Source organism: Haemorhous mexicanus, chromosome 3, assembly GCF_027477595.1.
Source record: "Haemorhous mexicanus isolate bHaeMex1 chromosome 3, bHaeMex1.pri, whole genome shotgun sequence".
Taxonomy (NCBI): domain Eukaryota; kingdom Metazoa; phylum Chordata; class Aves; order Passeriformes; family Fringillidae; genus Haemorhous; species Haemorhous mexicanus.
Window position 1 is genome coordinate 116,774,628 of NC_082343.1, and position 21,421 is coordinate 116,796,048.

General features: G+C 56.2%; 1 protein-coding gene across 3 annotated transcripts in view; it reads left to right on the plus strand.

The window, feature by feature from the left end:
* Positions 1–21,421, plus strand: part of SCARA5 (scavenger receptor class A member 5) — a 28,388-nt gene that overhangs the window by 6,572 nt on the left and 395 nt on the right. For all 3 annotated transcript variants that reach the window (XM_059843145.1, XM_059843144.1, XM_059843146.1), the window contains exons 4-8: positions 2,522–3,196; positions 7,445–7,525; positions 11,443–11,541; positions 17,429–17,491; positions 18,670–18,861. In XM_059843145.1, coding sequence (XP_059699128.1) covers positions 2,522–3,196; positions 7,445–7,525; positions 11,443–11,541; positions 17,429–17,491; positions 18,670–18,861 — 1,110 coding nt within the window. The remainder of the gene's footprint in view (positions 1–2,521; positions 3,197–7,444; positions 7,526–11,442; positions 11,542–17,428; positions 17,492–18,669; positions 18,862–21,421) is intronic.

Consider the following 21,421-nt stretch of genomic DNA (forward strand, 5'->3'; position numbering starts at 1 on the left):
ATCTCAAAAAAAATCCCAGAAAACCCCACCCAAAACCCATTAAAAACCCCAATTTTTTTTAAAATTCCCCCAAAACACCAAAAAACCCCAAAAACCCATTAAAAATCCCAAAGAATTTTTAAAAATCAAAAAACCCCCACCCAAATCCCATTAAAAACCCATAAAATCCACCAAAGATCTCAAAAACAAATCCCAGAAAACCCCTCCCAAAACCCATTAAAAACCCCAAATTTTTTTTTAATTCCCCCAAAACACCAAAAAACGTAAAAACACATTAAATATCCCAAAGAATTTTTAAAAATAAAAAACCCACCCAAACCCCATTAAAAACCCATAAAATCCACCAAAGATCTCAAAAAAAATCCCAGAAAACCCCTCCCAAAACCCATTAAAAGCCCCAAAAATTTTTTAAAAATCCCCCCAAAACCCCAAAAAACCCATTAAAAATCCCAAAGAATTTTAAAATCCAAAAAAACCACCCAAACCCCATTAAAAACCCATAAAATCCACCAAAGAATTAAAAAAAAAAAATCCCAGAAAACCCCTCCCAAAACCCATTAAAAGCCCCAAAAATTTTTAAAATTCCCCCAAAACCCATAAAAACCCTAAAAACTATGAAAAATCCCAAAGAATTTTTTTAAATTCCCCCCCAAAAACACCCAAACCCCATTAAAAACCCATAAAAACCACCAAAGATCTCAAAAAAAAATCCCAGAAATCCCCTCCCAAAACCCATTAAAAGCCCCAAAGAATTTTTTTAAAATTCCCCCCAACCCATTAAAAAACCCTAAAAACCCATTAAAAAATCCCAAAGAATTTTTTAAAATCCCAAAAAAAAACCCCAAAACCAAAACCCCACAAAAACCCCAAAGAATTTCAAAAACACTCCCTAGGAAACCTCCAAAAGGATCCCTCAAATAATCCTAAAAAAACCCCAAAACCATAAAAAACCATCAAAGAACTAAAAAAAAAAATAAATCCCAGAAACGTCCCCCAAAACGCATAAAAATCACATAAAAACCCCCAAAAATTCAAAAAATCCCCAAAAAAATCCTAAAACGTCCCAAAAATACGTAAAAAAACCCAAAGAATTTGAAATCTCGAAAACCCCCAAAACACCCCAAAAACCCATTAAAAACCCCAAAAATATTCAAAATCTCAAATGTTTCGAAGTTCTTCCCCAGGGAATGTTTTCCCCTGGAGTTTTCCGTCCTTCCCGTGGGATCTGTTCCAAAGCTCCTCCCAAAATCCCTCAGATCCCTCCCGGGGGTGCTGGGGACAAACTGGGATGAGCAGAGGGAAACCCAACCCTGCCCTGTGCCAGGAGGAGAATCCCAGCCGGAATTCCGGGACAAACTCTGGGATGCAGGACCTGGGGTTGGGGAGATGCCTGGAAGAACCTGATTCCAGCTCGGACAGCCTTGGAGAGATGGTGGGAGGTGTCGGGGTTGGAATGGGGTGGGATTGGAGGTCCCTTCCCACCCAAAACCATTCCGGGATCCTCTGGAGCTGCTGGGATGGATCCAGGCAGGAATTCTGTCCCAGCAGAGAAATACTTTGGGATGTGGCTTCAAGGGGAAAAAAAATGGATCCAGGGAATCCTTGGAGCTGCTTCCCGATCCCCAAGGGGCTCCAGGAGAGCTGGGATTTGGGCAAGGGCTGGAGGGAGCCAGGAAATGGCTTCCAGTGGGAAAGGGGAGCTTGGGATGGTGGGAGCTTGGGCAGGAATTCCTGGCTGGGCTGGGATTCCCAGAGAATCCCTGGATCCCTGGCAGTGTCCAAGGGTGGGTTTGGATCACCCTGGGATGGTGGGAAGTGTCCCTGGGATGGGATTGAAGATCCATGGATCCCATCCCAAACCATCCCGGGATTCTGGGATCAAGGACACTCAGGATCCATCCCCAGGGATTTTTTATGGAATTCTGGGATGGAAAAGGGAAGGGAGACCTTGCCTGGAGTCCCCAGTTCCCAGGGAAGCCCCTGGATCCCAAAATTCCTTCTATAGGAGGAGCTGGGATGGGGCTGGATCCAGTGCCAGGCTGGGAGAGCTGGGAAGGTGCAGCGGGATCAGGGAAGGTTGCAGGGAATCCTTGGAGCCTTTTGCAGAGGGAAAGGAGAGCTGGGATTTGGGCAAGGGCTGGAGGGGCAGGAGCCAGGGAATGGCTTCCAGTGGGAAAGGGGAGCTTGGGATGGTGGGATCTTGGGAAGGGATTCCTGGCTGGGCTGGGATTCCCAGAGAATCCCTGCCAGTGTCCAAGGGTGGGTTGGATGGGCTTGGATCACCCTGGGATCATGGGAAGTGTCCCTGTCCAGGTGGAACGGGATGAGCTTGACGGTTCCTCCCCACCCAAACCATCCCAGGATCCTCCAGCCCTTCTCCAGCACCCGCAGCCTTGGATTCAGGATGGGGGGGAACCTTCTGGGCTGGGAACTTCACCTCCAGGCACTGAGGAACCGGAAATGTCCTGGGGCGGACACCCCAGGGCTCCTCCTGACCTCCCCCTGCCCTCCTCCACCGCAGTGTCCCGGCCCCGGTCGTCCCCCGAGGAGCTGAAGGCGCTGCTGGGGAACGTCCAGCGCCTCAACGAGACCTTCCGGGACCTGCAGCTGCAGCTGCTGCACCCCCTGCCCAGGGCCGACCTCCTGGAGCACATCTGGAGGCTCCAGGACCTCCTGCAGAACCACTCGGACTCACTGTTCCTGCTGTCGGGCTCGCTCCAGAGGCTGCAGGAGCTCCTGTGGAGCCTGCAGAGCCAGGCCGGGCAGACGGAGCGCTCGGTGTCCCGGCTCCGGGACTCGCTGGGCCAGCAGAGCGACGCGGCCCAGCTGGAGCTGTCGCGGCTCTCGGTGGACGCCAACGGCAGCCGGCTGCTCCTGGAGCACCACCAGCACCTCCTGGGCCACCTGGGCGGGCGGCTGGAGGCGCTGGGCGAGCAGGTGGCGGCGCTGGGCGGGGCGGTGGATTCCATGAACCGCAGCTTCTCCTACGACGTCCGCGTGCAGCATTCCCGGCTCCGGGACCTGCAGGGGCTCCTGGGCAACGCCAGCGAGGATGCGCGGAGGATGCGGGCGGCGCACGGGGCCATGGAGAGGCAGCTGAGGATGGAGCTGGCCCTGCTCAACAACGTCACCGAGGAGCTGCGCTTCAAGGACTGGGAGCATTCCGTGGCGCTCCGGAACATCTCCGTGATCCGGGGTGAGTGGTGGGATCGGGAACGGTCCCCGCGCTCCTGTGGGATGTGTCGGTCCGGCAGGGATTGGAGAATCCCTGGATTCTCCAGTTGGAGAATAACTCCGGTGGAGTTGTTGAGGTTGGAAAAGCTCTCCGAGGTCACGGAGTCCGGCTGGTCACCACTGCTGATCCGTGTCCAACCCAAATCCAGGTGGATTTTAATCCTGCCAGGGATGGGGACTCCAAACCGCCCTGGGCCTGTTCCAACCCTTCACAGCCCTTTCCCTGAAAGAATTGTTCCCAAGATCCAACTCAACCTTCCCTGGCACAGCCTGAGGCCCGTTCCTCATCCGGTTTCTTGTTTCTCGGGAGCGGGTCCCAAATCCCAACTGGCTCCAGCTGTTCGTGGAGCTGTGGAGAGGGGGAAGGTCCCCCCTGAGCCTCCTTTTCTCCAGGCTGAGCCCCTTCCCAGCTCCCTGGGGCTCCATTGCCTTCCCAGCTCCGTTCCCTGCCCTGGACACGCTCCAGCCCCTCCAGGTCTTTCCGGTTGGGAAGGTCCCAGATCCTCTCCCATCCATCCTTTCTCAGGTGTCTCCATCCCCTTGGACTCTCCAAATATTCCCCATCCACGGTTTGGAAGGTAGCTCCCAAGATTCCCTCAAAGCTGCCAGGAAAAACCAACCCCAGGGGTCTGGGATCCATCCCAAGGGTCTGGGATCCATCTCAAGGTCTGAGATCCATCCCAAGGGTCTGGGATCCATCCCAAGGGTCTGGGATCCATCCCAAGGGTCTGGGATCCATCCCGAGGGTCTGGGGTCCATCCCAAGGGTCTGGGGTCCATCCCGAGGGTCTGGGTCCATCCCAAGGGTCTGGGGTCCATCCCAAGGGTGTAGGATCCATCCCAAGGGTCTGGGGTCCATCCCAAGGGTCTGGGATCCATCCCGAGGGTCTGGGTCCATCCAGAGGGTCTGGGTCCATCCAGAGGGTCTGGGGTCCATCCCAAGGGTCTGGGATCTATCCCAAGGTCTGGGATCCATCCCAATGTCTGAGGTCCATCCCAGAGGGTCTGGGATCCATTCCAAGGGTCTAGGTCCATCCCAAGGGTCTGGGATCCATCCTCAGCCCTTCCCAAATCCTGGAATTGTTCGGTTGGGAAGAGCCCTTAAATCCCATCCTGTTCCAACTCCAACACCTTCCCCTGGCCCAGGCTGCTCCCAGCCCTGTCCAGCCTGGCCTTGGGCACTTCCAGGGATCCAGGGGCAGCCACAGCTTCTCTGGGAATGCTGTGCCAGGGAGTGAGAGCCCCATGGAGAAACCCAGGAGATCCCAGTGGGAGCTACGGGCTGGAGCAGGAGCTTGGGAGCAGCTACTGTCCTGTTTTCCACCTGGGCTGTCGCTCACTCCTGGTGCTTCCAGCTGGAGATCCAGGATCCCACCCCAGATCCCTCTCCAGATCCCACTCCGGATCCCACCGATTCCTACAGAGCATTCCCAGATCCCAATTCCCGATCCATTAAAACACATCCCTGCTCTTCCTGCCCCTTTTCCAGCACTCACAGCCCTGGCTGGGTCTCAGCTTCCCGAGTTCCCGGCTTTTAGGATTTCTCGGAAAACAGTTCCCAAATCCTCGCCCTGGATGGGTGGGAATGACCCTTCCCGGCCTCCTCTGCCCTGTTTTCTCTCATCCCAGGAATATTTTTTTCTTCCCCGTTGTTTTTCTCTTCAAAGTCCTTCTTCCCAACGTCTTGGCTCCGGATTATTTTCAGCTTTTGGGATTTGAGCCTTTGCAGGATGAGGGATATATTTTGCTGGAATTCCAGGTGGAATTCCAAGGCCAGGCATGGTGCCAAGGCACTTGTTCCCCTTTTCCAGCTGCCGAGCCAGAGGGGATGGATGCAGTGGATCCCCAGGAGATCCAGGAGATCCATCCCCCTGGAATACCAACTATCATCCCTGGGGGACCTTGGCTCCGATCCCTGTTTTTGGGATGCTGGGATCACCCTGCCCCGATTGCTTTGATATTTCCCCCCTCCTCAGATCCCACTTTTCCCTCCCCATCCATGGGAATGACGTCACCTGCTCTGGGATGAAGCCACCAAGGGTGGGACCTGTCACGGAGCCCTGGAATCGCGTTATCCCAAAACAAACCCCTTCCCAAGGGCCGGCACCGGATTTATCAGCCCTGACACATTCCTGGCATCCCAAACTCCCCTCTCCTCCCAGCCCATGGATAATTCCTGGGGCCTCGTGCCCAGCTGGATTCATCCCAGCTCCAGATGTCCTTGGGTGAGTCCGTCCTGTTCCCGGCTGGATTTGGCCGAGACGTTCCCTGTCTGCCTGGGGGGGCCTTTTCCTTCTCCCCAAACCCTCGGCTATCCCGAGCTCTGGATCCTGGATCCTGGAATTGGGCGGTGGCAGCTTGGGAAGGTCCCCAGGCTCCTGTCCAGGGTCACTCTGAGCACCTCCCGTGGCTCGGGAAGGACGACGCGGAGAAGTTTTGGGTCTTGGGAGCCGCCGCGAGGGAGAATTCCCGGGATCCGCTCGGTGGATCCCGGGGTGGGATGTGCTGGATCCCAGCAGGCCCCAAAGGTGACAGGAGAGTCCCATCCCTCAGGAAATGCCTCATCCCTCTGGGATTGGAGGGTGGGAAGCAGGAATGGGATCTCCCGCGTCCGACCCTCAGGAGCTGTGGGGTGGGAAGAGCTGGAAATGCCCGGGAGCTTCTCCCAGCTGCCATTCCCGATTTTTCTCCAGCCCAGCTGCTCCCGGTGTCCTGTCCTGAGAGCTGCTCCTGGGATGGGGCCATCCCCGGGAGCATTCCAGAAAATCTGCAGCTGCCCCATCCCTGGAAGTGCCCATCCCAAGGGTCTGGGATCCATCCCAATGTCTGGGATCCATCCCAGGGTCTGGGATCTATCCCACCGGTCTGGGGTCCATCCCAAGGGTCTGGGGTCTATCCCAAGGGTCTGGGATCTATCCCAAGGGTTCTGGATCCATCCCAAGGGTCTGGGTTCCATCCCAAGGTCTGGGATCCATCCCAAGGGTCTGGGGTTCATCCCCAGGATCCAGAGTCCATTCCCAGGATCTGGAGTCTGTCCTTGGGATCCAGAGTCCATTGCTGGGATCTGGAGTCCATCGCCAGGATCTGGAGTCCATTCCCAAGATCCAGGGTCAGTCCCTGGGATCCAGAGTCCACTCCCAGGATCTGGAGTCCATTCCCAGGATCTGGGGTCTATCCCTGGGATCCAGAGTCCATTCCCAGGATCCAGAGTCCATTCCTGGGATCCAGAGCCCATCCCTCAGCCCCTGGGGAAGACACAGCCAGGGCCAGTAATCCCATATTTCCCATCATCCTTTCCTATCCCAAACCGTCTCCAGCCCGGGATCGTTCCCAACCTTGACGTGGGTCAGGATCCCACTCCGGATCCCACCCCAGATCCCACTCCGGATCCCACCGATTCCTACAGAGCATTCCCAGATCCCAATTCCTGATCCATTGAAACACATCCCTGCTCTTCCTGCCCCTTTTCCAGCACTCACAGCCCTGGCTGGATCTCAGCTTCCCGAGTTCCTGGCTTTTAGGATTTCTCGGAAAACAGTTCCCAAATCCTCGCCCTGGATGGGTGGGAATGACCCTTCCCGGCCTCTCCTGCCCTGTTTTCTCTCATCCCAGGAATATTTTTTTCTTCCCTGTTGTTTTTCTCTTCAAACTCCTTCTTCCCAATGTTTTGGCTCCGGATTATTTTCAGCTTTTGGGATTTGAGCCTTTGCAGGATGAGGGATAAAACCCAGGATTGGGATTTTCTGGGTGTTCCTGGGATTTCACCAAAATCCTGCTGTCAGTCCTCTCCTCAAGGATCATCTCCAGAATTCCCAGAGGATCATCCCAGCCGGACAAATGGAAAGTGTCCCTGCCCCTGGATGATCCTTCAAATCCTTTCCAGCCCCCAAAATTCCAGGATCCTCCGAACATTCCCAAAATGCGTATTTTCCCTGATTTCTTGCAATGATTTCCTTGGGAATGTCCCGGCTTTTGGTCCAAAGGAAAATTCCTGGAGTCGCGCTCAAGGTGGAGCTTCCAGGTGAATTTTCCTGGCACTTGGAGCAGGTTGGTGGGATCCAGCTTGGAATTTCAGATCCACAAAACCCAGAAGTTTAAAATCATGGAAAACTGCTTTGTCCCAGCTTTCTCGGTGATCCTGGATCTCCTGGAGCTCCTGCCGCACATTCCCGACTCCGGGATGTGATTCCCGCCCTCCCGTTGTGTTCCAGGGCCGCCGGGACCCAAAGGAGACCGAGGCACGGAAGGGATGGAGGGAGAGCCCGGCCTTCCCGGCCTTCCCGGGCTCCGAGGTAAGGAAAACATTCCCGGTGTCCACAACCACCCCCGGATCCCATCCCAAAACATCCCGGCTGATCCAAACCCACCGGGACAGCTCCCGGTGATTCCCCAGCCATCCCTTGGGATGTCCCAGCCCCTAGGGACACAAGGATGGATCTGCTCTCCTGGATCCTGGAACATCCATCCTGGAGGGAAAAACCTCGTGGCCTGCCCGGCTCCAGGAAATCCGTGCTGATATTCCCAGATTTCCAGGGTGTCCCAGCCAGGTTGGAGCAGGAATTGGCCACCCCATTCCCAAACAGAGCTTTCCAAGGCATCCGGGCTGGAATTGCTGCTGGATCCCTCTGGCAGATCCCGGGAACCCAGCAGAGGGGCCTTGGCTCCGAGACTTTTCCAGAATTTTCTTTTTTCCATGCCAACAAAGCCAATTTTCCCACCACCCCTTCTCAATTCCATTGTTTTGGGGAGGAATTCCATTGAAAGCCACCGCAGGACATTCCCACCCTGAGGAAGACTTGGCACCAGCTGTTTCTGATTTGAAGGAAACCTGGGAATGCTGGCTCTGCTTCCAAGGGCTGGGAATGGCACGGAGCTGGGCAGGATCCCCCTGGGGACAACTTTGTCCCGTGGAGGTGATGGGATCCATCCTGCCGGGAGCAGGGATCTGCTGGGATCCCGCAGGATGAAGCTCCAGGGCCAGGACCAGATCCAGGTTTGGATTCATGTCCAGGTCAAGGTCCAGATCCAGACCCAGACCCAGGTGTGGACCCAGATCCAAGTCAAGGTCCAGGACCAGATCCAGATCCAGACACAGACCCAGATGTGGATCCAGTTCCAGGTCAAGGTCCAGGACCAGATCCAGATCCAGCTTTGGACTCACATTCCGGTCAAAGTTAGGATCCAAGTCCAGGTTCAGGTCCAGGTCTAAGCCCAGGTTCGGGTCCAAGTCCAGGCCCAGATGTCGATCCAGATCCATGTCCAGTTCAATGTCCAAGGCCTGGTCAAGGTCCAGGACCAGCTCCAGGTCCAGATTCAGATCTGGATCCACATCCAGATTCAAGACGAGGTCCAGATCCAGGACCAGGTTCAGATTCAGGTCCAGATCCCCATCCAAAACCAGATTCGGATTTGGATCTGGATCCAGGTCTAGGTCCATATCCAGGACCAGGTCCAGACCAATCCCTGTTATCCCCTGCTCCAAACCCATCCCACAGAGCTCTGGATGTCAGAGGCAGGTCCGGGTCCAGCTCCAGACCCAGATCCAGGTCTGGGTCCAGACCCACACTCAGACCCAGATCCAGACCCAGACCCAGAGCCAGACCCAGATTGAGATTGAGACCCAAATCCAGACCCAGATCCAAACCCAGACCCATATTAAGATCTAGACCCAGATCCAGAGCCAGGTCCAAACCCAGACCCAGAACCAGACCCAGATCCAGAGCCAGACCCAAATCCAGATCCAAACCCAGATCCAAACCCAGACCCATATTAAGATCTAGACCCAGATCCAGAGCCAGGTCCAGGTCCAAACCCAGACCCAGATCCAGATCCAGACCCAGACTCAGAACCAGACCCAGAACCAGACCCAGAGCCAGATTGAGACTGAGACCCAAATCCAGACCCAGATCCAAACCCAGACCCATATTAAGATCTAGACCCAGGTCCAGGTCCAGAGCCAGAGCCAGACCCAGATTGAGATCCAGACCCAGAACCAGATCCAGCCCCAGACCCAGATTGAGATCCAGACCCAGACCCAGATCCAAACCCAGACCCATATTAAGATCTAGACCCAGACCCAGATCCAGATCCAGACCCAGATCCAGATCCAGACCCAGACCCAGACCCAGATCAAGACTGAGACCCAGATCCAGACCCAGATCTAGCTCCAGCTCCAGATCCATGCCTGGAATCCTCTGCTCCAAGGATTCTGAGGCACCACGACCTTGCTGGGACTGCTTTGGGCTCAAACCCTGGGATTTTGGGATCGCTCCTTCCCAGGCCCAGCCCAGCGAGGCAGAGCCAGCCTGGAAATCCGATCTCCCTCAGCCAGCCCCTCCAGCTGCCCGTGTTCCTTCTCCCTCCAGCTGGAATTTCTGGAACTGACGGACTCGTGGCTGTTTTTCTTGGGTGTAACAACCCTCGGAATTATATTGGCTCTTTTCCTCGGTTTTCCCTTTTTTCCCCCATTTTTTTTTCTTCCTCAAACAGAAAAACAAAGCAATCCCAGGAGGGTTCACCTTCAGGAAGAGTTGCGGGGAGGGCCAGGATTTTTAGGTCTTTTCCAGGAGTTTTTTGGGATGCAGGCACCAACCTTTGGATCTGAGAAGGTCGGGTTCAGGTGTATCCCAGGAAAATCCCCTTTTCCATGGAAAATCCCCTTTTCCATAGAAAATCCACCCTCCTGTCCCTGCCCCGCAGAAATCCAGGTCCTGATCCCTCCTGGGGATGGACACAGCAGGGAAAGATCGGAGCTGGGGATAATCCCCGCTGGAGCTGGGGCTGGAATTCCTCCTGGAGGATTTTTTTCCTCACAAACCAGAGGAAAATCGTGACTAAGTTTGGAAAAGGAAGGGCGGGGGCAGCGGTGCCTGGGGAATCCAGGGCTCTCTCCACATGGACAGAGCCAGGCTTAAATCCTGGCGGAGCTTTGGATCCGAGCTCAGCTCAGGCTCGAGATGAGTCCCAGCTGGATCGATCCCGTGGGATCATCCCAAGGTCCCGGCAGATCCCGTCTCCAGCACAGGGTCCCTCCCTCCACCCCGGAGCCAGACCTGGATCCAGGCCCAGGTCCTGGCTGGGGTCCAAGACCAGATGCAGATCCAGGTCCAGACCCAAGTCCAGATTGCAGATCCAGGTCCAGGTCCAGTTTCAGGTCCCAGACCCAGATCCAGGATCAGATCCACAGCTGGATCCAGGTCCAGATCCAAGTCCAGATGCAGACCCAGGTCCAGGTCCAGGTCCAGTTTCAGGACCAGGATCAGGTCCAGGACCAGATCCACAGCTGGATCCAGGTCAAGGTCCAAGATCAGGACTGGATCCAGTTCCAGGACCAGGATCACGAACAGATCCAGATCCAGGTTCAGGTTAAAATCCAGTTCCAGAGTCAGGACCAGGAGCAGATCCAGATCCAGGTCCAGGTCCAGGTCTAGGTCCAGGACCAGGAGCAGATCCAGATCCAGATCTGGGTCCAGGCCCAGGAGCAGATCCAGATCTGGGTCTAGGCCCAGGTCCAGGACCAGGATGAGAAGCAGGTCCAGGTCCAGGCCAAGGTCCAGATCAAGGTCCAGGTCCAGGACCAGGTCCAGGAGCAGATCCAGATCCAAGTCCAGGTCCAGGTCCAGGAGTAGATCTAGATCCAGGTCCAGGCCCGGGACCAGGACCAGGAGCAGATCCAGGTCCAGGACCAGGAGCAGATCCAGGTTTAGGACCAGGACCAGGAGCAGATCCAGGTCCAGGACCAGGAGCAGATCCAGATCTGGGTCCAGGCCCAGATCCTGGTCCAGGTCCCACATGGATGGAGATCACCTCCGAGGTTCGGATGTGTCCCCTGTGAAGGAATTCCCAAACTCCAGCGCAATTCCCACCTCCCGGGGGTTCAGGGGGTTCCATCCGCCTCCTTCTCCAACAAACATCCAACCCCTTGGACAACAGGGATCCCGCAGACCTGGGGCTCCCAGGGGACACATCCCAATTCCTCGGGATGGATCCTGGTTTTCCTTCCTTGATCTCCAGCTTTGGAGCCCAGTTTAGGCTGGCTCCATCCCAGCCTAAGGATGCTCTGGAATTCCTTAGCACCCAGATAAATCCATCCTGGATCCCAGGGAAGCACAGGAGAAGGATGGGCCAGACTCTCTGGTGTTCCCTGGCACATCGGGATTGTGGAATTCTGCCGGAACCGGCTCATTTTGTGTCCGGGTCCTCATTCCAGGCCTTCCCGGGGAGCGGGGACCGCCCGGCCCGCACGGACTGAAGGGCGACCCGGGAGAGCTGGGCCCGCGCGGCCCCGCGGGAATGCGCGGATTCAAAGGTACGGCGGCGGATCCCGGCGGGAATCCGGGATCAGACGGGCTCTGGAGATCCCGGGATGAGGGGCAGAACCCTGGAAGGGAGAACAGGGAATCCTCTGGCTCGGGAAGCACCCGGATCTCCTGGAGGAACGGGAATCCCAACAATTCCCGCTCCACCGCGGGGGGAACGGATGGATTTGGGATGTCCTCCCATTCCGTGGGGCTCTGTGGGGACTTCCCAGGCTGTACTCCCATGCCTGGCTCCAGCAGGGATTTGGGAATGATCTCCTGGTGTTTTCTGGGGCGTTCCTGGCCAGCTGTCCTTTCCCATCTTCCCGGGAAAACTGTGGGAGCAGGAAGTGGGGATTTAGCGGGACACGGCTGTCCCTGGACACCTGGGATGGGAAATTCCCAGCGTGAACCAAAAGCAGGATTGAAAACCCCAAAAATGCCCTTTGTGCCTCAAAATTCCTGCTGGGGAGGCAGGAAGGGAAAACGCCCCGGGAAGAGCTGGGAATTGTAGGGAAAGAAACCTGGAGGGGATTGGGACTGGGATTGGGATCGGGACTGGGATTGGGATTGGGACTGGGATTGGGATTGGGACTGGGTTTGGAATTGGGACTGGAATTGCGATTGGGATTGGGATTGGGACTGGGACTGGGATTGGGATCAGGATTGGGACTGGGATTAGAATTGGGTTTGGAATTGGGATTGAAATTGGGACTGGGATTGGTATTAGGATTGGGACTGGAATTAGGATTGGGTGGGAAGGGACCTCAAAGATCCTCGAATTCCACGCCCTTCCACTATCCCAGGTTGCTCCAGGAGGTTGGAGAACCCCTGGATACACCCCCGGAGCACCAGGAATGTCGGGGTTTTCTCACTGGCTCATGCCGAGAGCTCCTTAAATGCAGATCCCAAAAATTCCCGGCTGGTTGGGTTGGGATTCGCCAGCCCGATGCCGGATCTGCTGGCCAAGGAATCATGGAATTGTTGAGGCTGGGAAAGTTCTCTGAGTCCAACCATTCCCACCCCTGATCCACATCTCCGAGAGCCACATTCCCACGGATCTGGATCACCTCGGGAATTGGGGCTCCGCCCCTGCTCCTCGATGGTCTCTGAGGGTTTTTCCAACCTCAGCAATTCCATGAAAACCCCAAAGCTGTTCCTGGATCCCGTCCCCATCCCAGGGATCCCACATGGATGGGGTCACCCCAATGTGTCCCCCCCCACCAAAAATCCATCTCCCATCCACCTCCCTCCCCCCGGAGATCGGGAATGTCGGATCCAGGGGTTCGTCCGACCCCTTTTCCTATGGAATTCCAGCCCCTCTGGCAGCGCTCGGGCAGTTTATGGGATTCTCTGGAATTTATGGGAAACAGACCCGGGCCCGGGCACGGATCCAAAGCCAGGCTTTGCCTTAAACCCCGGATTTCTGCAGGACTTCTCCAAGGAATTCCTGCCGAGCACAGGAGCCCTCGGTTCCTCTGGCATTGCATCCCAGGAATCCTGGGATGGGGGGTTTAGGTGTGCAGGAGCCTCCTCATGGAAAATTCCAGGTTTAAACTTCTCCTGGAGCGGCTCCGGCCTGGCAGATCCCCGAGTCCTTTTCCTCGTTGGCATTTTCCCGTTTCCCATGGATTTTTCCTCAAAATGACCCCAGGGGAGGATTTTTTTCCTCACTTCCAAATGGGAAAAATCATCCTGGGAAGCGAGGAGGGGTCCACCCTCCCCACTTTTCCATGGAAAAGGTGGTGCAGGGAATACACTCAGGAGGAAAGAGCGGGAAAAATCCAAGCTGGGATGAGAATTTAGGGATAAATTCAGGGGGATAAGAGAAGATTCCTTCCGGAACATCCCCAGGGCGGAGTTTTTTGGGAACATTCCTGGAGGCAGAACCTGATTCTAGCCAGAAAAACTGGGATTGGTGGATTCTCCTGGGGCTTTTCCCAAGATTTTGGGATCCATCCATCCCTGCGGATGCGTGGGAGGAGCTGAGGCTCTCTGTCACTGTGTCTGGGCCTCCATTTTGTGCTCAATCCCAAAAAAAAGACGGGAAAACGGCCCGGAATGCTTTGATGGTGGCATGCTGGGGGAGGGCACCGGGCAGGACGGAGCGGGAGAGGCTTCTCCCAGATTCCTGGCCTCTGTCCCAGCCCCGAGGCTCCCTCCAGGCTCTCAGGGAATTGGATCCCGGTTTTGGGATCATCTCCAGCCCCAGCACCTCAGGAGCTGAGGTCACCGAGTTATTCCCACCAGAAAATTCCTGGGAAGAGGGGAGAGATGGGAAAAAAGGGGGAAGGAAGGAGAGAGGGAAGCGGTGGCTGCCCCTGGATCCCTGGGAGTGTCCCAGGAAAAGCTGGAGCAGCCTGGGAATAGCGGGAGGTGTCAGGGTTGGAATGGGATGGGATTGAGGGTCCCTTCCCACCCAAACCATTCCAGGATTCCGGGATTGCTCCTGCTCTAGGGGCGGTGACGGAAACTGGGACAAATTGGGAATTTGGAATGGGAATCCTCTTCCTCTTCCCATGATCCCAGGGTGATCCAAACCCACCCTTGGACACTGCCATGGATTCTCTGGGAATTCCAGCCCAGCCAGGAATCCCTTCCCAAAATCCCACCATCCCAAGCTCCCCTTTCCCACGGGAAGCCATTCCCTGGCTCCTGCCCCTCCAGCCCTTGCCCAAATCCCAGCTCTCCTTTCCCTCTGCAAAAGGCTCCAAGGATTCCCTGCATCCTTCCCTGATCCAGCTGCACATTCCCAAATCTCCCAGCCTGCCGTTGCATCCAGCCCCATCCCGACTCCTCCTGGAGAAGGAATTTCGGGATCCAGGGGATTACTTGGAATCTTGGGACTCCAGGCAGGGTCTCCCTTCCCTTTTCCATCCCCAAATCCCATAAAAATCCCTCGGGATGGATCCTGAGTGCCCTGGATCCCAGAACCCCAGAATTCCCGGGATCCCTCCACCCTCTCCCCCGCCCCACTTTGGGGACGAACCCGCCAAACCCGGAACTGTCCCTTCCCAATCCCGATTTCTGGATGCGAGGAGCAGCAGGGGCTGCTCCAGCATCCCGACCCCATCCCAAGGCAGGAGCTGCATCCCTGGCCCCATTCCCGGGATTTTCCATCTGGATCCCATCAGCTCCGTCCCTTTCCCCCATCCCACACAGCCCGCGGGACCAATCCCGCTCTCCCGCAGCCTCCCCGGGAAAGGGCAGGAATTTCCTGCCCGGCTCTGCCTTTTTGGGATCGTTTCCCAGCCCGTGTTTTCCTTCCTCCCGGATTTTCGGGTGTTGTTTGTTGTTCCTGGAGGCCGGAGCATCCCGGAGCCTTCCCGTGGGATGGGGCCAGGCCTGGCCCAGCCGGGATCAGCAAATCAGGGCCTGGAAAAGCTGGGAATGGGGGAGGAGGTGCTCCGGGAGAGCCAAGGAATGACCGAGATCGTTAGGGAGGTCACTAACGGGATATCGAACTGTGATTGGGATAGGGAATCATTCCTGGGATATGGAATCATTCCTGGGATATCGAACTGTGATTGGGATAGGGAATCATTCCTTGGATATCGAACTGTGATTGGGATAGGGAATCATTCCTGGGATATGGAATCATTCCTTGGATATCGAACCGTGATTGGGATAGGGAATCATTCCCGGGATATCGAACTGTGATTGGGATAGGGAATCATTCCTGGGACATGGAATCATTCCTGGGATATCGAACCGTGATTGGGATAGGGAATCATTCCCGGGATATGGAATCATTCCTGGGATATCGAACTGTGATTGGGATAGGGAATCATTCCCGGGATATTGAACTGTGATTGGGATATGGAATCATTCCCGGGATATCAAACCATGATTGGAATATTGAATAATTTCCCAGGATATGGAATAATTCCCGGGATATTAAACCATGATAGGGATAGGGAATAATTCCTGGGATATTGAACCGTGATTGGGATATGGAATCATTCCCAGGATATCAAATCATGGTTGGGATAGGGAATCATTCCTGGGATATCAAACCCTGACTGGGATAGGGAATCACTCCCGGGATATTGAACCATGATTGGGATATTGAATCATTCCTGGGATACTGAACCATGATTGGAATATGGAATCATTCCCAGGATATTGAACTGTAATTGGAATATGGAATCATTCCCAGGATATTGAACTGTAATTGGGATATGGAATCATTCCCAGGATATTGAACCATGACTGGGATAGGGAATCATTCCTGGGATGTGGAATCACTCCCAGGATACTGAACCATGATTGGGATATGGAATGATTCCTGGGATATGGGATCATTCCTGGGATATCAAACATGATTGGAGTATTGAATCATTTCCTGGGATAAGGGATCATTCCTGGGATATTGAACCATGATTGGGATATTGAGTCATTCCCGGGATATTGAACCATGATTGGGATATGGAATCATTCCCGGGATATGGGATCATTCCCGGGATATTGAACCCTGACTGGGATATGGGATCATTCCCGGGATATCAAACCTTGACTGGGATATGGGATCATTCCCGGGATATCAAACCCTGGCTGGGATATGGGATCATTCCCGGGATATCAAACCTTGACTGGGATATGGGATCATTCCCGGGATATCAAACCCTGGCTGGGATATGGGATCATTCCCGGGTTATGGGATCATTCCCGGGATATCAAGCAGGCAGGAATGTTTATCCACCTGCTCCGACCCGCTGGCATTGCCCTTTCCCATGGATACCATTCCATGATTTCCTGGTGCTCCCTCAGGGATTGGGGAATGCCCAGCCCTGACCCCAAATGAGGCGGTTTTAGCCCCAAACGGGGTTTTCCAGCCCCAAACTGGGAATTTCATCCCAAAATCCAGGGGGTTTGGGGCCCTTTATGGGATCTGCAGTCCGGAATTCCGGGAGCTCCTTCGTCTTCCCGCTGCCGCTGGATGCGTTCCAGGAGGATTTTTGGGATCTGTGAATTTCTGGGGGTCCAGGGGCATCAAAGAGGAATGGGGATTTCTGGGAATTCCTGGGAATTTCTGGAGATTTCTGGGGATTTCTGGGAATTTTTGGGGAATTTCTTGGGAGTCCAGGGGGCATCAAAGAGGGATGGGGATTTCTGGGAATTTCTTTGAATTTCTGGAGATTTATGGGGATTTCTGGGAATTTATAGGAATTTCTGGGGGTCCAGGGGGCATCAAAGAGGGATGGGGATTTCTGGGAATTCCTGGGAATTTCTGGGGATTTCTGGGAATTTCTGGGGCTTCCTGGGAATTTCTGGGGATTTATGGGGATTTCTGGGGGTCCAGGGGGCATCAAAGAGGAATGGGGATTTCTGGGGATTTCTGGGAAATTCTAGGAATTTCTGGGAAATTCTGGGGATTTATGGGGACTTCGGGGGGTCCAGGGGCATCAAAGAGGGATTTCTGGGAGTTTCTTCGAATTTCCGGATATTTCTGGGGATTTCTGGGAAATTCTGGGGATTTCTGGGGATTTTTTGGGGAATTTCTGGGGGTCCAGGGGCATCAAAGAGGGATGGGGATTTCTGGGAATTTGTGGGGATTTCTGGGAATTTCTGGGGCTTCGTGGGAATTTCTGGGGCTTCCTGGGGATTTCTGGGGATTTATGGGGATTTCTGGGGGTCCAGGGGCATCAAAGAGGGATGGGAATTTCTGGGGATTTCTGGGAAATTCTGGGGATTTCCAGAGATTTATGGGGATTTCTGGGAATTTCTGGGAAATTCTGGGGATTTCCGGAGATTTATGGGGATTTCTGGAGATTTCTGGGAATTTTGGGGGGTCCAGGGGCATGAAAGAGGGATGTGGATTTCTGGGAATTTCTGGGAATTCCTGGGGGCTGTGGGGGGGTCAGCGAACCCCCAAAATTCCGTCTCCTCTCTTCCCAGGCGAGCGCGGCCCCAAGGGGGACAAGGGGGACAAGGGGGACCGAGGAGCCGCTGGTGGCACCGGTGAGTGCCGGGCGCTTCCCTCGGAGATCCCGGCGCGGAATTTGGGGGAGATTTTTTGGGAATTGGGAGCCTGGAGAGGGGAAATTCCCGATGGAAAGAGGAATTCCTGATGCTGGGAAAATCATCCCGGGGTTCTCCTGCCCGGGCGAGGAGGAGACAGAGCCGGGGAAGGTGGGAGGGGACGGGAAAGGGCCGGGAATGCCGGAGGGAGGAGGTCGGGAATGCCGGAGGTGTCCTCCAGGCGTGGGATGCTCTTCCTGCCACCCCAGGGACATCCCAGCCTGGGGACATTCCCCATGGAATCCCAGGGACATCCCAGCCTGGGGACATTCCCATGGAATCCCAGGGATGTCATTCCTTGGGGACATTCCCCCTGAAACCCCAAGGACATCCCAGCCTGGGGACGCCATCCCTGGAGATGCCACCATGGATGACGTCAGCTTGGATGATGTCACCATGTACGACATCAGCATCCCTTTGAGATGTCACTGTCCCTGGGGATGTCGCCATGGATGATTCCACCGTGGATGATTCCACCATGGATGATGTCACTACCCTGGGGATGTCCCCATGGCTGGTGCCCCCATGGCTGCTGTCCCCACGGCTGATGTCCCTATGGATGACATCCCCCTGGCTGCCATCCCCGTGCCCGTCCCTGATGGTGCCATCCCCATGCCCATCCCTGACGGTGCCACTGTCCCAGTGCCCATCCCTGACGGTGCCATCCCCGTGCCCGTCCCTGATGGCACCATCCTGGTGCCCGTCCTTGACAGAGCTGTCCCCGTCCCCGTGTCCGTCCCTGATGGCTCCGTCCCCATGCCCGTTCCTGATGGTGCCATCCCCGTGCCCGTCCCTGACGCCGCCGTCCCTGTGCCCGTCACTGACGGCGCCGTCCCCATGCCCATCCCTGATGGCGCTGTCCCCATGCCCGTTCCTGACGGTGCCATCCCCGTGCCCATTCCTGACGCCACTGCCCCCATGCTCATCCCTGACGGTGCCACTGTCCCTGTGCCCGTCCCTGACGCCGCTGTCCCCGTGCCCGTCTCTGATCCCGCTGTCCCCGTCCCCATGCCCGTCGCTGACGCTGCTGTCCCCGTGCCCGTGGCTGACGGCGCTGTCCCCGTCCCCGTGGCCGTGGCTGACGCCGCTGTCCCCGTGGCCGTGTCGGGGTGGCGCAGCCCCGGCCGAGGGCTCGGTGCGGCTGGTGAACGGCTCCGGGGCGCACGAGGGGCGCCTGGAGATCTTCCACGAGCGCCGCTGGGGCTCCGTCTGCGACGACGGCTGGGACGGCCGCGACGGCGACGTGGCGTGCCGCATGCTGGGCTTCCCCGGCGCCGCCGACGTGTTCCGCATGGCGCGCTTCGGACAAGGTGGGAGCGGGATCGGGAACGGGAACGGGAACGGGAACGGGAACGGGAGCGGGAACGGGAGCGGGAGCGGGAACGGGAACGGGAGCGGGAACGAGAAGGGGAACGGGAACGGGAGCGGGAACGGGAACGGGAGCGGGAACGGGAACGGGAGCGGGAACGGGAACGGGAACGAGAGCGGGAACGGGAACGGGAACGGGAACGGGAACGGGAACGGGAACGGGAGCGGGAGCGGGAGCGGGAACGGGAACGAGAGCGGGAGCGGGAACGGGAACGGTATCAGGAACGGGAGCGGGAACGGGAATGGGATCGGGAGCGGGAACGGGATCAGGAGCTGGAATGGGAGCGAGAACGGGAATGGGATCGGGAACGGGAGCGGGAACAGGAATGGGATCAGGATTGGGAATGGGAACGGGAACGGGATCGGGAACGGGAACGGCAGCGGGAACGGGAGCGGGAGCGGGAACGGGAGTGGGAACGGGAACGGGAGCAGGAACGGGAACGGGAGGGAGAACAGGAATGGGAACGGGAACGGGATCGGGAACTGGATTGGGAATGGGATTGGGAACGGGAGCAGGAACGGGAACGGGATCGGGATCGGGAATGGGAGCGGGAGCGGGACCGGGAAGGGGAGCGGGAACGGGAGCGGGAACGGGAGCGGGAACAGGAGCGGGAACAGGATCGGGAACGGGAACGGGAGCGGGAACAGGAACAGGAACGGGAACGGGATCGGGAACAGGATCAGGAACGGGAACAGCTCCTTGGGACTGGGGAAGGGATTTGGGATCGGGAATGGCTCCTTGAGAGTGGGGAATGGGATTCAGGATTGGGAACGGCTCCTTGGGATTTGGGAATGGGATTCGGGATTGGGAATGGCTCCTGTGGGATTTGGGAACAGGATTCAGGATTAGGAATGGCTTCTCGGGATCGGGAAGGGGATTCAGGTTGGCTCTTCGGGATTGGGAACGGCTCCTGTGGGATTTGGGAACAGCTCCTCGGGATGTCGGGGAATGGCTCCGGGGATTTGGGAACAAGATTTGGGATTGGGAACAGCTCCATGGGATTGGGAATGGGATTTGGGATTGGGAACGGCTCCTGTGGGATTCGGGAACAGGATTTGGGATTGGGAACAGTTCCATGGGATTTGGGAATGGGATTCAGGATTGGGAATGGCTCCTTGGGATCAGTAACAGGATTCGGGGTCAGGAACGGCTCCTCGGGATTGGGAATGGCTCCTCAGGATTTGGGAATGGCTCCTGGGATTGGGAATGGCTCCTTGGGATCCGGGGAAACAGCTCCTCAGGATTTGGGAACAGCTCCTGTGGGATTCAGGATTGGGAATGACTTCTTGGGATTGGGAATGGCTCCTTGAGATTTGGGAACAGGATTTGGGATTCGGGATTGGGAACGGCTCCTCCAGATTTGGAATGGCTCCTCAGGATTGGGAACAGGTTCTTGGGATTGGGAACGGGATTCAGGATTGGGAATGGCTCCTTGGGATTGGGAATGGCTTCTGTGGGATTTGGGAATGGCTCCATGGGAAACTGGGACCTTCCGGACCCTGCTGGAGCCCCACGAGCCTTTGGAAGATATTCCCTGGGATTTGGGGGATCTTGGATCTAGGGGATCTGGGATTTGGGGGATCTGGGAATGGAGGAATCTGGGTGGGGATCCAGGTGGGATCAACGATCCCGGGGATCCCTTCCCAGGCTGGAGATTCCCTAATTCCTTTGAGCTCCTTGAGTGGCCTCTCCAGGCTCTCGGAGCTGGTGGATCTGGGAAAAGCCGCTCCGGGAGCGCAGCCGGAACCTTCCAGAGTCCATCCATCCATCCAGCCTTTCCCGGGACACTGCCAGGGATCCAGGGATTCTCTGGGAATTCCAGCCCAGCCAGAAATTCCTTCCCAGGATCCCACAATCCCAGGCTCCCCTTTCCCAGGGAATTCCCTCCATTCCCAGCTCTCCCAGCCTGGGGTTGGATCCAGCCCCATCCCAACTCCTCTCTGGGAAGGCATTTTGGGATCCAGGGGCTTCCCTGGGAATTGGGGACTCCAGGCAGGGTCTCCCTTCCCTTTTCCATCCCAGAATTCCATAAAAAAATCCCTGGGGATGGATCCTGAGTGTCCTTGATCCCAGAATCCCGGAATGGTTTGGGATGGGATCCATGGACCTTCAATCCCATCCCAGGGACACTTCCCACCATCCCAGGGTGATCCAAACCCACCCTTGGACACTGCCAGGGATCCAGGGATTCTCTTGGAATTCCAGCCCAGCCAGGAATTCCTTCCCAAGATCCCACCGTCCCAAGCTCCCCTTTCCCACTGGAAGCCATTCCCTGGCTCCTGCCCCTCCAGCCCTTGCCCAAATCCCAGCTCTCCTTTCCCTCTGGAAAAGGCTCCAAGGATTCCCTGGATCCTTCCCTGATCCAGCTGCACATTCCCAGCTCTCCCAGCCCTGGAGCATTCCGGGGTCTCCAGGGCTGGATGGATATTCCATGGATGTTCCCCGGAGATTCCATGCACATTCCCTAGATATTCTGTGGATATTCCATGGATCCCCCAGCT